Below are 17,600 nucleotides of genomic sequence, written 5' to 3' on the forward strand. Positions count from 1 at the left end.
GAAGTGCCACCCCCTACTACTTGTCAACACATTAGTCATATAAAACTCAGCTCATGCCAAACGGACGCAGTTCAGCCAACTATAGAAATGTATCATATTCTACTATGTTCTTCTATTCATCTAGTTTTTCCCCCCCGCTATGGATACTTTCTGCTGCTTTAAGACTGCAGAGGGCTAAAATTGACAGAGGCTTGTGATAGGGTTAATACTTTCCTCTGTTCTGCTCAGAGGCAGAGAAGGTTAGCAGAGGGATCAATGTGATTAAATCTGTAGGAGAGGAAAGATGTGTCAGTCTGCTTGCTTGCTGCCTGGATGTGGTGGTTGAAGGGTGGTGTATATGCAGCCTGGTTTCTGCAGATCTGGGCTGAATATTACCAGGGATGATCTTATGCTTGAATTGGAGGATTTTTTCACCTGCAGACCTGCCTCTGCAAACCTGCTGGTGTCTCCCTGAGCTAACGACACACCTGGGCTTAAAGCACCCGCCTCCCTTTTTCCTTTAGCTGCATCTTTCTGAAACAGAAAGCCAGTAAGCAAGTGTCAGTGGAGAACAGAAGCTAAAGGAGAGACGGATCACTTGCTTTAAGGACAATCAGACACATACACGCATTCTCCAAGCAGCTACACTGCTACCAGCAAAATAAGCTGGACTGATCTTTCCTCTTAGCTTGCAGCTTTAACCTTGCAGTTGACAAACACGGAAACAGAAAGCAAGGAAAAGAGTGGAAAGCTAAAAGCACATAGCTGGGAGGATAGAAAGGAGCAGGGGCATGTGGATATTGGCTATCTTCTTGTTCCAGAGCATCTTGAATGGTGAGCAATATAATCATTTAGTTTGTGATTCATTTAATTTCAGCTAATTGGGAAAGGTGTCAAAGGGAATTGGATGATTTTTTATCTTTTGTGTTTAAAGCATCACGTTGGTTGTTAGCAGCTGTGGGGAGAAGGAAGAAATTGCTCTGTAATCATTTAAACTAGCTTACCTAGCAAAGTAAGTGCCCATAACCTAAGTGTGTTACTATATATCTTCCTCATTCAGAATAAAACTGTGCTTGGTGAAATAGGGATAGATGCAATTTTTCTTTTTTGGCTGAAAAAAGTACAGAATTTTGCCAAGCAGAGCATCAATCTGTAAGAGCATACTGAGTGAATTTGAAGGGCTTGTATATTAAGCTTTTGGATTTTGATTTTGTTTTCATGTTTTTATATTTCAGTGCTTAAATTGTCATGGGATTTAACCAAAATAATGCAGGCTTTTTATTTAAGGGAAAATATTTTTAAATTTTCTCTCGCCATCATTTCTCTGAGAAGATACCTGCTATGTGTTCAACACACTCATTTATGTAAAAATATGCACTGATAAGCATTACATCATCTTAAAAAAGGTTGAAGACTCTTTCAGTCAATTTCAAAGTTATGAAGGGGAAATAACAATGGAAAGACCGTGAAGAATAAACCCTTATTTGTGTACTCCTCTGCAATAGATAAATGTTTTCACAGTTTTTAATATTATTAATACAGGTGAGGTTTTATATATTTAATACTTAGACTAACTATGTATCATCCTAAGGTGCATATTGAATTATACAACACTTAGGTAAAATGTACATAAATATAGTATATTTAAGGATAGAAAACAAATTATGGTGTATATTGTGATGCTAGTTATTCCCATTATTTTTCTTTCCTGTTTTCAAATTTGAGAACATAGCTCTGCCTAAAATTGTACACAGACAGTTAAAATAGAAAGATTAAGCACACAATTTTCAAAATAGGCAAACCAGACAGAATAGAAAAAATGTTGCTTGAATGAAGGATAAGCTCAGGGTAAAGTGCAAAATTTTTCCTGGAAGATACAAATATAATTGAAGCTCCAAGCAAAGGGTGACAAATAAATGCTGGATGAGAGCGCCTTCACATCTGCTTAGGTAGATACTGGATGGGAAAATACATTGACAGGCAAAGCAAATCCAGTATGAACAGATAGAAATATCATAAAATTAAGGCATTAAGAGATGAAGCAGGAAGGAAAGTAAAGGAGTAAAGAAGATGTATCGAGAGGTATGTTTTTATGCACAGTATACTGTACAATGCAAAATGACCAAAATTACCCCCAAACTTTTTTTTTATTTTGAAATCCTCCTAGCAGTAAGACATTGCAAAAAGTTCTGGCATTAAGAATGTATTTATTTATTTTGTCAGATGGCACTATGCCTTTTCTGTATTCTCTGCAGGCAGATATCTTGGAGAAAAGATTTGCTTTTAATAACACAGGATCACTGTGAAAGTATATTTGCTTATCAGGGCTATTCAGTTAAACAGGGATTTGCATAGAAAATTAGAACTGCAACATTTGTGTCCAAAAATTGTATGTCTTTAAAAGACCGATACATACGTACCCTGCACACACACCAGTTCACACCCATTTAAATTGTATACTTTTAAGGTAGACTACCTGAAAAAAAATAAAATAAAACCCGCAATTCTGAAGAATAATAAATTAATCTTGTTTTCCTTTTAAGGTTGAAATTGTATGAAAAACAGTTTCTCTCATTTATTTATGTAGTCTGCAGCAATGTCACAGTTTCAACATTCACAAGTGTGGACCAAAATCAAACAGAAAAAATTCTCAGAATACATATTTATCCGTAACACTCTAAACCCAGAAGATACATGTATCTTCCCAGATTTTATGCTGATATACATACACTCTGTGTGTGTGTGTGTGTGTGTGTGTGTGTGTGTGTGTGTACATACATACATGGTACGTATACACCACAATTTTTTAAATCTTACAACACTAGAAATAGCTAATGGATGGTTCAGTGAATCTTTATTAACTTAAAAACTGGTTAAAATGGGATATTTTGACATTATTTACTATATCATTGAAAATTATAAGATAGTAAGGTAGGGGTGTGTGTGTGTATTGCAGATTCTTATATGTACACTCCACAGGGTATGTATACCAGCATAAAATCTGGGAAGATGATACTTCTGCATTTAGGGGTGCTAAGGGTAAATATACATGTATTCTCATAATATGATAAGTGTTTCCTGAGGTAGTGTCTGGCTGCATATAAAACATCAAATGCTCATTGTTACTTTTACATTGTGCTTTCAGTTACACTGTTGAATTTAGAATACACTATTCACATGACTCTAGTAAGATTTTGGTGATATTTTGAAAATGATTAATACTTCGGTGTTTGAAGAAAAATACAGTATGCACAAATGCAAATATTATATACACATTTATTTGAATTGGTCTGCCTTAAGGTAGATTATTTTATATAATATGTGGCACTCTTTTATGATGCTGTATAAAAATTAACTCTTGAAGCTTGACTTCTGTTATTGCTGTTACCCACCTGCCTTTCAGAAGCCCCCTGGGAAATGCACAAATCTACTTACAACACACATGTGCTCTTGCACCCACGTGTGTGTGGCATCTAATTATGTTCTAGATACATTATAAAATGAAATAAAAATCTAGTATATCATGTAAAACTGCTAGTTTTAACTTCTTTTCTTTTTTATTTAACAAACATGGGGCCCAATCCTGCAATCTTTCTATCTGGCAAAATTTCTGTTGGAGAGTTCCTGGGAGCCATCTGAATAAGGACAGCAGGATTGGCCCCCATATCTCCCTATAATCTCTCAGCACAAATAAATCTCATCAGAATAAATGGCACCTTCATTGGATGGACTTACTATCTGTAAAGTATCTTACTTATGAGTGCAATAGAATATTAGTATGCTGCAATGTCCAAATAATAGGATTCCTGGACAAAATTTCCAAATTCTAACCCCAATTGTTATTTCTAACTACTGATTTTATTTATTAACACTATTGGTTTCTTAAAACATGGATAAAAAAGTATTATTAACCATAAATACAGTCAAGCCATTTGAGAAGATGGGGGTACCCTTTCTAAACAGTGAATTAAGCTGCATAGCTCCAACTGATGGTAAGGTGAGTCATGCAGTTATAACCCTGAGCAACACACTGAGAAATTTACCTTCTGGGTTACTGTATTAGAATATTCTTGAAGCAAGCATTTAAAATGATTGATCTAAGTGGAAAAAATCCACTATAGTCCAATCCCAATGGGTATAGACATATTTGATTGATTACTTCATGGAAAAAAATCAGAAAGGTCAAACTTTTTTTTTAAACATCTCAGAATTCCTGCACCCATGCGATACATTGGCTTATTTAAAATCTGGTATTAGACATGCTATTGCTCTGTGTATTTAAATGTCCGTATTTCTTGGTAACATTTTAATATGTTGACGTAAATATGCTGAAACCATTTGCAGGCTTCTCTTCCACTGCAACTCTTGTTTGCCTGTGGTCCATTGATCTGTGTTGAAATCAATGGAACACCAGGATGTAACCAATACAGTACAACTGATACTAAAAATAAATTCCCATTAAAATGATTTCCATTTTGTATCTGTAATGCACGAATCCCAGTGTGCACATGTCCATCTTTGATAAATCAAAGGAGTTTTTACTAGCATATCAGACTGTAAGTGGGACAAGAGCCAGACTGTAAATTGGGATGGGGGCAGAGGGAGTAGACAAACTGTAAGAATGTACAACAGGGGTACTAGGAATACTTGCCACAGGAAACGGTGATCGGTACTGCTAGAAACAAACAGGAAGGCTAACATCTTTACTGAAATAAATGGGGCTTTCCCCCCCCAGTGGAAGGTTTTTTTGAATAGCTGTGACATCAAAATATAGCTTGAGTAGCCAAAGCCTTGCTCTCAGGTAGTAAGATACTTCATGTGCTGCTATATAGTTATTGATGTATTTGTGGATAGCACAATCATACTGATTGATTTTGACCTTGCTACTTCTGAGGCTTTTAATTCTTTTCTTGCAATAAATATTAGTTGGTCACTGAGTGATTAAAATGCAATTTGCATTAACCAGAAAGCTAGATGGAGTGCAACAGAAATCTGCTCCTCCACTTTAAAAGAGAGCTCATTTCCGTTCTTTACGTTTTTAGTGATATTCCAGAATATAGCAACTACTAAACGTTAAGAATTCCTGACTAGCTTCACCAAACACAAACTGAGATACTATGACTTGCTGCTTGCATGTTAGTGTGTCAGTGTCACAGGACACTAGTGGGCAGCAAACCACACAAGACTGGCAACACTTCAAAACAACAGTGGGAATAAACAGTCACTGAAGGGAGGATTTATGAAGGTAGATTGTCTTGCAGGGTCACTATCCCTTTAATTTTCAGAGATCACTATTCTGTTTTCTTTTCCTCCTGTGAACATTGAATAACAATTATTAATGACAAGAAGTCTACAGGCTACATTTATATTAAAGTTTAAAATGAGGTTGATTTCCACAAATGGCAATAAGCTGTAATGAGAACTTGGGGCTTGATTCTGCATTCATTGAAGACCGTGGTAAAACTCCCTTCTCTTCAGTGGTGCAGCATCAGGCTTTTGGGGTATTAAAGGTCAGAGGAACTGGTGAGTGGGAAAGCTAATGGATAGCCTTAGGCTGGTTGGTTGATTTTAACCTGCCTACGCTCAGCAGTTCCACACTGTATTAAATTATGTCCTTTATAGAGGTACCATGCAACTCCCCACACCATCAAACATCAGGCCTTTTCTTAAATTGAAGCTAATGGGTCCTCAGCATTTTTGAAAATCAGGCCATCTATTTAGGTGCCTAAATTATGGATTTGGGAGCTTAACTTTATGGCCCCAATTTTGAAAATCTTGGTGTAAGCCTCTCTCAGCACCCCGAAGCTCAAGAAGGTGAGTCAGAAATTATTGACTTGATTAGTGTTATAAAAGGGGTCTATAGCAGGGCCAGGAATGCATGGCATGATTTTCAAAGGTGTTTGCAAAACATTGCATTATAAGTGATCAGATACTACAGGGATGGGCACCAGTACAAAACTCTGAACCAGAACAGCCAATACGTTTTTGGCAGTTGCTCTAGCTAGGATTAGCATTATTTTGTAGAACTAGTTGACATTGTTTTTGTCAAAACGGTTGTCAGAAGGTGGTGTTTCAACAAATCTGACGTTTGTTGTAAAATTGTACCAGTTTTAGTAATTTTGAAAAAAATAGTGTTTTGGAAAAAAAAATTAGAAAAAATGTTTTGCAAATTTTTAAACATCCGATTTCAACATTTTCAGAATGGAAAGTTTTGATTCCCACACCCCCCTCCCCCATGACTCTTTTTCAAAAATTACTTTCTTTTATATACAATTTTAAAAAAAATAAAATGTCAAAATTGAAACTAAATATTTAAAATGAATCAAGATAAAATGCCTTGATTTTTTTCTTCTGAATTTTGTTTTGTGAGAAATTTGGAAATTCTGGCTTTTTTCTGTATTCAGAGTGTGTGTGTGTGGTGTGTTTTAAATCTTTTATGGGACAGGAAATCCATTTTCTAATTAGCTCTATTATTTAAAAGTGGTATCTTTGCTAATTATGCAGGTCATAGGTAAACTGTTCACGCGAGGTTAGGAAGAAACTTCCCCTAAAGGCAGATTATTGTATGCATTGTCCATCACGCGGGCCTTACAGCTTCCGTTGAAGAATCTTGTACTGGCTATTGTTAGAGTGGAATCTTTTCTTTAAGAATTACACTGGTTCTGATTTAGTATTACAATTCCTATAGCATGGCAAAATGAAAATTCCTTAAAAAGGTGTGGGGATTTATTATCTTGCCCTGATTACTTTAAGTTGCAGAATATTTGATTTTTTTAAAATTATTATTCCTTATACAGTTTCTGATACCATAATTTTGTAAAAGTAGCAACAAAACCCTCTTGAGCAATAAGGTTCTCCAATGTACTGCAGACTACAAGATCCTGAATACCTACTCGAAGGTGAATGAGTGGGTGAAGTCTGTTACATTATTTATTTCAAAATGTAGTCTGAGATCTTTCAAGATCTCTATGTATTGACATGGTCTTTATTTATTTTAACATGTGCTTTATTTTTCTTGTGGTTTGTTGAAAGCTTCATTTCCTTGATCAGAGAACAGTTATATTATTCCATAAAATAAAGCCCACCTTCTTAACCTTGCTTATTTACTTATATGAGACATCTCGTTTCATTAATTCATGGGCCTACACTTTCTTACAGGAACCACATTTAAAGCTTGGTATCTTCAACAAAAGAGCCTTTGGTATCACAAAAAACTACTGAAGAAAATTATCTTTAATAGTAAACCACACATTCCACAGATTCCTGTTACCTGGTGTTTTTTGCCATTGATTTTTCACACTGCTCTCCAGCTATCATACGTCATTCATTTTTCATGACTTTCTAAATATTTCCCCCCCTTTAAAGTAATGGCTTAATTACCAGAAAAAGAGAAAATAGTCTGCATAAATATATGTCATAGTGAAATGGGAGAACAGATATTAAGGACACAGACATTGAGATAGGAAGAAAGGAAGGCTAGTGGATGGATAGTCAGAATGACAGAGATTAATGACTCTTGCCTGCGTCCCGATTTAAGTTATTTTTACTCAGGAGGCAGAGAGTAAGATTTAAGAATGAGCCAGCAGTCTTATTTATAGAAAGCCATTTTTAAATGCAGTGGCTTTGAGAAGGAGAGTCACCTCCATACTAAACGCCTGCATCCCTGGAGCTTCCTAGTAACTCAGGGAGAGAGCAGTGCAGCAAACTGTGCTGAATCACTGATCAGGCTATCTGCTGAACATTCTAGAAGGGCAGACCACACATGAGCTCAGGAACACAGTGGAGCACAGGAACACCACTGGGAGTGGCACTCATGGTCCATGTTTAAATGGCAGCTACAAAGCCAGATGCAAACAAATGGGAGTGCAGCAGCTCAGAGGCTATGTTGATGAAATACCATTCAAGGCATCTGAACGTGCTCTGCATCACCTAAAATGAAGACCAAGCACACAGCTGTTAATCTAACGCTGTCACTGTTACAAGCAGGGACAAAATTATATACAGTAGGTGTGATGGCTTGGAAACTACTGTGTATGGAAAAACAGGATGCTCACTCCAAAGTCCAACTTCAGGTGCTGCTGTCTCCTTACCCTTAATTACACATTAATCCTGTACTGAATGTTTGTCTTAAATTACGATACCTCTCTCTTTGTACTGTCAACAAATATTGAAAAGTAATATTCCCACAGATTTCTTTTCCAATATCTTTTAAGGAAAGAGTAAAAGAAATAATAATTCAAACAAAAAACAAACACACAGCCTTTAAAAGGTGGCTGTTATTGTATACTAAGAAATTACAGACATGATTTCTGGAGTGACCAGCAATATTCTAATGGGACAGATAGCATTGTTAATACGTTCTGATCTGAATTAAAACGTGTTGCACTGAAGCTTTGAATAATTTGGTGTCTGTGCATCTTTACTCATAGCTATGGCAATTATAAAGATAAAGCATAGACAGAGCAACTCTGCGACAAGCATCTCCCAGGGTGTGAATTCCAGGGAAAAGAAATGCTGCCATGTTGTGTTTGCAAATGATTGACCTATGCTGAAGTCTGCACGCTAAGGACTTCTGTCTTTCCCAATGCAGAGTGGCTGCACTCGCTGTTTCGTTTTTTCGTTGCCACAGTATGAAGGGACTTGATGGAGGTTGGCACTGGCTCGTTAGCTTCAGTGCTGCTCTTAAGCAGCATCTTCATGGTGGGCATATTTTAACTAACTTGAGGCCACCATTTGTTTAGTAGCATCATTCTGTGATCTTAAATGAGAGTCTAAGTGGGGTGTAGGTGTGTGAACCCAAGGATATAAGCTGGTTGAGAGGGCCAGCCATACAGTGAAACACGCAACCTCCGAGGAAGCCATACGTTGTTGTTGTAATATCCCCTGTTGTAGACAAGTCAGAAAGTGGGGTTAGTATTCACTGAAATGAGTCAATTATCTGTGCTTCCGGACAATGGAAGATTATGTATAAAAGTAGAAATGCTAGCTCTGAATCTGATTGACACCTCCCCCGCCCCGATGGGTTAGGCAATCAGAGATTATTGTTCCCAACTCACTTCAACAATGTTATTTTCTACAGTTGAAAGCAGAGAGAGGTTTTGTTGTTGTTGTTTGTTTTTTTAATTTATTTAACCTGCTGTAAAAATAGAAATTGTGTCATGGAGCAGCCATGAATAAAAATATTAAATTACTTTTTTCTCCAGGCCATGATATCTCATCCCAAATCCTGCCATGCCGTACAACTGCAGTAGCAAGGGATAGATTATTGACTGTCCTTATTTAGGAAAACATCTTTATTCACTTAAGCATAACACAGGGAGAGGGGGAGGGATAGTTCAGTGGTTTGAACATTGACCTGCTAAACCCAGGGTTGTGAGTCCAGTCCTTGAGGGGGCCATTTAGGGATCGGGGCAAAAATTGGGGATTGGTTCTGCTTTGAGCAGGGGCTTGGACTGGATGACCTCCTGAGGTCCCTGATATTCATTCTATGATTCTAAGGACTTCCAAATTAAGTGCTGGCTCAAACCAGGGCCACTGGAAGCCTCCAAACACAATGTATGTGAGACTAGCTGAACCTGACAATCAGTCTCCCACTCTTGTTTTTTGTTTTGGATCTTTGCTTGTTTGTTTCACCAGAACCACAACAGTCTCTGGCTGTTGGCACATAAAGACTGGGAGAGCAGGACATGTGCTAGAGAGGGGAAGTACAACGTGCTGTTCTGTTAGGTCAGGCTAATGGTGGTGAAAGAGGAAACAAGGGAGTTATTAATCCTGGCCAGTTTTAAATATATACAAGGGCCACATTTTAAACAGAAAAAGCCCATCCTGGTTTATCCTCAGAGGGGAACCAGGAGCACTGTACCAAATCCCACTACCACTAAAAACCATGCCCTGCTCTAATGGTTTGTTTCTGTCTAGCTGCCTTAAAGTTTTGTTTAATTGTGCATCCCTCTGGGCCTGGTGAGCTGGAAGTTGTTGGATTACAGACACAACATTTGGCAAAACTGAAACTTAATGATGCTGTGTCATAATGTCCACCCATTAATAATGTCCACACCTAACCAGGGTGTGGGTTATTTTAGGTATTTCTGGTGGTGTTTTTGGTACACCTTTTTTTAATTTCAGTCCACACTTTAGCTTCACATACCTAGGAAGATTCCCTTTCTCTCCTTCCTCTCACTCTTGCTGCATGCTTGAAATAATTTCCCTCTTCTCTATGCACCAAGCGACATCCCTTTCCTCCTTTATTATTGTCTCTACTGCTGTAGACCCAAAAGCCCAAATCTGGATCACAGCCCCATTGTGCTAGGCACTGTACAAACAAGCTTATAATCAAAATGAGAGGAAGTGGGAAGAGAAGCAAACAGGTAAGGCCTACAAGCAAAGGGAACAGGATAACGGTAGGCTCACATCATAGTATTTGCAGATTTGTTGAGGTTGTGTATTTTCTTTTGGGTTTATTTTCACTTATTTGTTTATATTATGAAAAGTACTTTTAGACAGCTTTTTTTGGGGGGGGGGGGCGAAATAGCAGCCTTCTGCTGCCAGCTTATGCAGTTAGTCTGGTATCAGAAGTGATAAAAGTCTGCTGCGTTGCTAGTCTATTCTTACATGATCACTTACTATTTTTCCCATAAGAGCCCTGCTGCATTTAATGCATGGCATGGGTCCACAAAGGGGCAGAATTAAGGTTGCATGGGCAACCATAAATCTGGCATTTCCTCATCTACTATTTGACTTTGCAACCTAAATAAAGTTATTTAAAATACATATTTTTGAAGTAATATATATCTGCTGTGAGGAGGTCTTATCTATAGTGAATTGATAGGAACCGGAAAATGAATAACTTAAGCATTGAGTTATTGTATAAAATGATCTGGCAAAATACTGGCAGCTCCCTTTGAATAAACAGCAGACTGCAGAGTATAGAGGTACATTGGTGATACCAGCAGGGGATGCTGTTATCTGGTTAAAGATTGCTGTGTAACGATAAGCCAATAGGAAAAGAATTTTTGTTGTTCATGTACCATGTTATCTCTGACCTTGGCAGTAGTCTCAAACTGTGTTACCAGCTGTTCCTTCCCCACTGTCTGTCTCTCTTTTCCCCCAATGTGATTGTTCTAAGATGACATAGTCTCCTGAGTTTATCTGATTTTTTTTTTTAATTAGCATGTAGTAAAAACAAGTGTAGAGTTAAACTAAGTATTTAAAAACTCAGGAAAAAAAAGATTCTAAAAGTCTTGTAGCTCATGCATCAAAAGATCCATACTACAACTAAGTGGGCTACGTCTGTTGCTGCATGAATGACTGATTGATTTAAATCCAGGAATGTTTGCAACATGGGTGCTTCTCTCTAGATCAGCAGCAAAACAAGTCAGTCGAATTGTACCAGCTCCTTTAGCACAAAGAGATCTTTAGTGACACATCTGTAAAAACTCAGAAAATTCAGCTATTTATTTTATTTTTAGATTAATATAATGTTCATATTACTTTTAGAATATTACTTTTAGAACCTTGAGATTTTGTTTTTGGCATAATAATTTTCCTCTACAGAAAATGAATACTGTACTTTGGGGTGTGGTTCTTAAATTGTGCATACTGAACCATAGATTTTAAAATAGCATCCCCTCTAAGCATAATGTGGAGAAATAGTAGGGAAAATAATGGCTGCTGTATTGTAATTGGTTGCCTTTTTTATTAATGTAAGGTTATTTTGAGACACCTAAAGGATTATTGATAGAGGTCCTTAGTGGAGGATATAGTCAATTTAAATTAGCTCACAGTTTATCCCTTATGATCTGGAATCTTTAAAATGTAGGTAGCACCTAATTATTCTGCTAGGTTATATTGTACTGTAGGGAATTTCTTTCATTCAGGGCTTGCTCACTAACATATAATAAACTCCCACATCCCTATATTTAGTACTACTAAACTCAACTAGAACAGTCAATTTGAAAAGGCTAACTAGTTGCCTTAAAAATAACTCAAATCCCATCTTTTGTCAGAATAAAACAAACAAAATAGTTTTTTTTTTTAAAAATACTGTTTAAAATATTTTCCAGGTTTCCTTATGTCACTATGTTTCCCCCTCTGTCTCCATACAAATGAGTGTCACTTGATTACTCAGGTAAACATCAAGGGTATGCTTAATGTTTTGCTGCTTCAGGAAATTTTCTGCTGTTTCTGCTTTTATTACTGAAATGGATTTACAACCAAATTTTGCTATTTTATTACACAGAGAACCTCACTTAATGGGTCTTCTTTCCCTTCTCCCCACCCCTTTAATTGAGCCACCAAAAGCAAGTAGTGAAGCATTGGACTAATTACTACCAATGCAGTGTTTGTAAGAGGACACTAATACTTTACTGTATCCATGAAGGTCATCCAAGTGAACTATCCTTAAACACTCATGCGTGTGTGTGTGGGGGGGCGGGGGGGGGGAGGAGACTCTCAGAATAAGGTTGGAGATGATTATGATAAAATTGTATGGGCTAAAATGTGCAGCCTACTCTTAAATCTTCCTGTGATAATCTTGTGTAGAACTGTCCTTGGGATTTGGGGACTGTCTAAATTAAGAAATCATAGCCATGGCAAATCTGGTTCTAACAACATCTCTTCAGGGTTAAAGAATAACATGCAATCCAGACAACAAACTTAAATTGCTTCTCCAGCACTACAAACCTCAATTTCCTTTTTATTTTATTTTTTTTTAAAAAGTCATCTGTGCACGATCTTGCGTCATTAATGTGCTGGGTGCCTAAGGTGTTCCTTCATCTGTTCCTCTAGCAGCTTTCCCCCTCAAGTGATTATGCTAATTAGTGTTTGATCAGATGATTAAATTATAATTCGATTAATCCCGTGTGCTAAACGCTCTGAATGCATTTTCCATTGCCTGAATGCCTTGTGCTTAAGCGCCCCTGTTTGCAGCCTGATACGAGGCTTTTGCTTTTTCCTGTGGATAGTGCTTTTAAAACAGAAAACACCATTGATTCTCTTTGACATTAGGAAAGGGAGGAGAAGCCTTTTTGTTTCCTACCCTCATTACGAGGCCCTGAAATGTGGCTCCCCCTAGTTGAACTGAATTATATGGAGAGGGATAAAACAGAATGGGGAAAAGAGTTGTGTCTGATATTTACTATTCACACCCTTTTCATAAGTTCCCAAGAAAAATAAATGCTGTGTTCCTCCTAGATCATCGCTGTGCCTATTCCTGTTCTAAGTGTGCATTTCCTCATAGCAATACCTTCCCTTTCCAAAGCTGAAATGCTTGAGTCCAGAAGGCTTTTTTTCTTTGTAGAACGTTTGTTTGTTTGTTGATTGTGTCAAGATCCCCCACACCAAACCCCACCTCCTCTGTTTTATCAAGCTTTGTTTTTACATGACAAGTACAATAGATAATCTCCAGCAAGAGAAGAACACAGAATATACTGAATTCATAAACTCAGTGCAGTTAAAAAATTAACACTTAGCTGCATTTGTTCCTTTCCCTTTTTTTTTTGAGTGATCCTCAAAGAATCTTCATAAATAAAACAGACGACACTGTTGGCTTTTAAAGTTAATTTGTAACACATATTTGCATTTAAAAGGGGGACATTTTGGCTTCATTGCGGCCTTTTTCCATCTTTGTCAGGATAGGACAATAACATGTGTAGGCACCAGTGGCTTATTCTAGCAGGCACTGTAGAGCAGCGGTGTCTGTAAGAGTTCAGGAAGGGTTGTGGTAGCTCAGGAGGTTGCTTTACCCTGTAATTTAAGTCTTTTGTTTTAACTTCCAATTATACTGCAAAATCTTTTTTCCAACTGAGAGAATCCTACTGAACTTCCTCCCAGGGGAAGTGTGAGAGACAGATTTAACAAAGAGATGCCAAGCTTTGTGTATGGGGATCTCCCTTTTCTGAACCCCAGCTACAGCAAGGTAGAGCAAGGCAATGGGGATGTTGGGTCCTACACATCCCTACCCCTTTGTTACCTGGAGAGCTAGTAACCATTTGTGAAACCCATCTTAAGTGGTGTTCAACCCCTGCCAGGCTGTCCATAAAACAACTTAGCTCGGAAGGTAGCTGTTCCGTGATATAATAGGGTGTTTTGCTCTTTATTTGTTTTTTTAACCAAGTAGAAATCAAAAGAGGGAGGAAGATTAGAGACTTGGGAGTTTTAATTAAAGTGCTGTTGCTCGACAGCCCCTTTCCACATCTGGTCTTTACAGTGCAGAGTCATATAGCAATAGTTGATTTTAATATCTCATCACACAACTAATATGAGAAAATCCACGCACTGGCACTAACATGAGCAGAGGAGGTTTGCCAGAACAACAACAACAAAACCCCCCAACACCTCTATACTTTCCAATGTACCTGTTAATCACAACAGACGCTAAAGTAGCTATACAGTTTGGATACCTGCAAAACCTTCAGCGTGGGAGACCCTGATCTTATTTTCATTTATAATTATTTGTATTTCACTAGCACTTAGAGGTCCCAGCTGAGATGGAGGCTACATTATGCTAGTCACAATAATACAACCACATAGTAAGGCCTGGCCTACCCACAGTTTTTATACTGATCTAACTGTTTTGGTTAGATTTGTAATTTTTTTACTGAAATAGTTATAGCAGCACAACTCGTAGTGTGGATGCAGTTATGCTGGTATAAAGTTGCTTATACCAGTGCAATTTATTCCGCTTTCCTTACGGGAATAACTTAAACCAGCATAAGCACCTTTATATAAATATAACTGCATTCACACTGGGTGGATGCGCTGCTTTAACTATACTTATGTATGTATAGTATGGTATATAGTAAGGCTTTTCGTATTGTTGCACATGACTGTCTCATAAACAAACTAAGGAAATATTGCCTAGTTGAACCGACTATAAGGTGGGTGCACAACAAGTTGGAAAACTGTACTCAGACAGTAATCATCAGAGTTTAAAGGTCAAGCGGGAAGGGCATATTGAGTAGGATCCCGCAGGGATCAGTTCTGGGTTCTGTTCTGTTCAGTATTTTCATCAGTGATTTAGATAATGGAATAGAGAGTACAGTGATAAAGTTTGCAGATGATACCAAGCTGGGAGTGGTTGCATGTGCTTTGGGGGACAGGATTAGAATTCAAAACGATCTTGACAAACTGGAGAAATGCTCTGAAATAGGACGAAATTCAGTAAGGACAAATGCAAAGTACTCCACTTAGGAAGGTATAATCAATTGCACAAATGCAAAATGGGAAATGACTGACTAGGAAGGAGTACTGCAGAAAATGATTTGGGGGTTACAGTGAATCACAAACTAAATACGAGTCAACAACGTATTACTGTTGCAAAAAAAGGGAACATCATTCTGGGATGTATTACCAGGAGCGTTGTAAGCAAGACATAAGAAGTAATTCTTCCACTTTACTCCACGCTCGTTAGGACTCAAGTGGAGTATTGTGTCCAGTTCTGGGCACCACACTTCAGGAAAGATGTGCACAAATTGGAGAAAGTCCAGAGGAGAGCAACAAAAATGATGAAAGGTCTAGAAAACACTGGAAAAAAATTGGGTTTGTTTAGTCTGGAGAAGAGAAGACTGAGGGGGGACAAATAAGTGTTTAAGTACATAAAAAGTTGTTGTAAAGAGGAGTAGGATAACTTGTTCTCCTGAGCCACTGAGGACATGACGAGAAGCAATGGGCTTAAATTGCAGCAAGAGAGATTTAAGTTGGACATTAGGAAAAACTTCCTAACTGTAAAGGTAGTTAAGCACTGGAACAGATTGCCTAGGGAGGTTGTGTGGAGTCTCCATCCCTGAAGATTTTTAAGAACAGGTTAGAGACAAACTCTTATTAGGGATGGTCTAGATAATACTTAGTCCTGACATGATGCAGGGGATTGGACTAGATGATCTTTCAAGCTCCCCTTCAGTTCTATATTTCCATAGTATATAGTTAAAACAGAATAAGCTTGAGTGTAAAGAATCCCTTTTGGAGAGTTACTGCTCCAAAGAGCTTACAATCTAGATATTTTCAGGCAACCATGCAGGGAGAGCAAATAGAAGATATTTTAGCCTGTCTTTTCCAATAGTGCAGGGCAGAATGAGAAGAGGAATGAGAGGTTGAAAGGGTGACACCATCCTATAACCCTCTTCCCACCTCCCAAACTCTGGGAAGCTGCTTTGCAAATATTTTCCATATTCGTGTTAGCAGTGAAGAGCCTTTCACCATTCTAAACAGAGGCATATTTTTATTTCAATGGGAGAGAATGTTTACATATTGGAGAAAGATTTGAGTCTCTTTGGGATCGGACCCCCACTTTGTATTTTAGTTCAGCAATCTCAATACTGCAGTAAAACACAAAAGATAGGCATCTCAGAAATCAAGGGAATATGTAAATTTGGCTCAGTTTGCTTGACTTTATCAGGTAAAGTTGAGAGTTTTTTTGCTACAGATATTTGTAGTAAACTCAGTAGGGTAGTGACAATCTGCCTCTGAACTACAATGAAGTGTGTTTAATATCACCACCCTTCTCTACAACTCATTCATTACGTGCACCCAGCCTTGCAAAAAGTATGATGTACAAACAATATTCAGTACTATCTCAAGCCAACTTTTTTTCCCTCCCCAAATTCTGAAAAATATACAGATGAGTTTTTGTGTTGCATGCTGCAGTATTACCAACGTCAAGAGATCAAAAATCATGAGTTGGACCACAAAAAGTCTGTCTATCTATCTGTCTATCTATCTAGTGGTTTTCTTTTTCTTTCTTGATTCCCTTCTTCCCCCCCCCCCCGCCCGCCCAACCCTCACTGTGTGAGTGAGAGAGACAAGAAAGACAGTTAGCGTTGCTAATTCTCCCAAAAGTATTGGGTAAGGTGATTTTGGTGCAGGCGCTGTCACCCCCACATCTGTGCATCCTCTACCCAGCAATTAATCCAGCCTCCAGCTTCCTCAGCCTCCCCTCCCCTCCTCCTGAAGGGTTCTTCACCCCCCCTCCCAGGCCTAGGGGACCTTCAGCTGGGTCCCCTCTTCCCATTCCAGCCTGGGGTATATGTGACTCTAGTGGTTCTGCACACTCCTCTGCCCCTTCCCCGGTTGGGAGCTGGGGGGAATTAGCAGATGAGCTGTCCATCCCTGTTGTTCACAGGACAGGAGGAGGGGGTGGAGATTCCCTGAGCTGCTGGGCTCTTTAACTCCCGCCCCTCCTGTGAGAGTGGCTTCTGGTTGCCATGAGGAGGGAGAAATCTGCCTGCAGCACTTCTGATTGGCTGTCTGACCCACTTCTCCACCTCATTGGGCTGAGCAATCAGAAGAGGGTTCAAATGCACTGAGCTGGAGCTTCTCATGCCATCACCAGACTGAGTCCAACCCCAGCTGAAATCCTGTCTCTCACCAAAAAAAAATCAACAATTACTTTGTGTTACTTTGGACAAGCTATTTAGTCTTTGTACCTCAGTTCTCCATCTGTATAATGGGAATAATCATAGAAATGTAAGGCAGGACCCATTAAACCTAGATCATCCCTGACAGGTGTTTGTCCAACCTGTTCTTAAAACCTCCAGTGATGGAGATTCCACAACCTTCCTTGGAAACCTATTCCTGAACTTAACTACCCTTATAATTAGAAATTTTTTCCTGATATCTAACTCAAA

At 38.4% G+C, this 17,600-nt stretch overlaps 1 protein-coding gene across 1 annotated transcript in view; it reads left to right on the plus strand.

Moving 5' to 3' along the window:
* Positions 1-323: 323 nt before the first annotated feature.
* The window catches only part of DSCAM (DS cell adhesion molecule), a 603,664-nt gene continuing 586,387 nt past the window's right edge, over positions 324-17,600 (plus strand). Inside the window, exon 1 of the mRNA XM_043538206.1 lies at positions 324-813. Coding sequence (XP_043394141.1) covers positions 771-813 — 43 coding nt within the window. The 5' untranslated portion in view covers positions 324-770. The remainder of the gene's footprint in view (positions 814-17,600) is intronic.

This window comes from Chelonia mydas, chromosome 1, assembly GCF_015237465.2.
Source record: "Chelonia mydas isolate rCheMyd1 chromosome 1, rCheMyd1.pri.v2, whole genome shotgun sequence".
Lineage (NCBI taxonomy): Eukaryota > Metazoa > Chordata > Testudines > Cheloniidae > Chelonia > Chelonia mydas.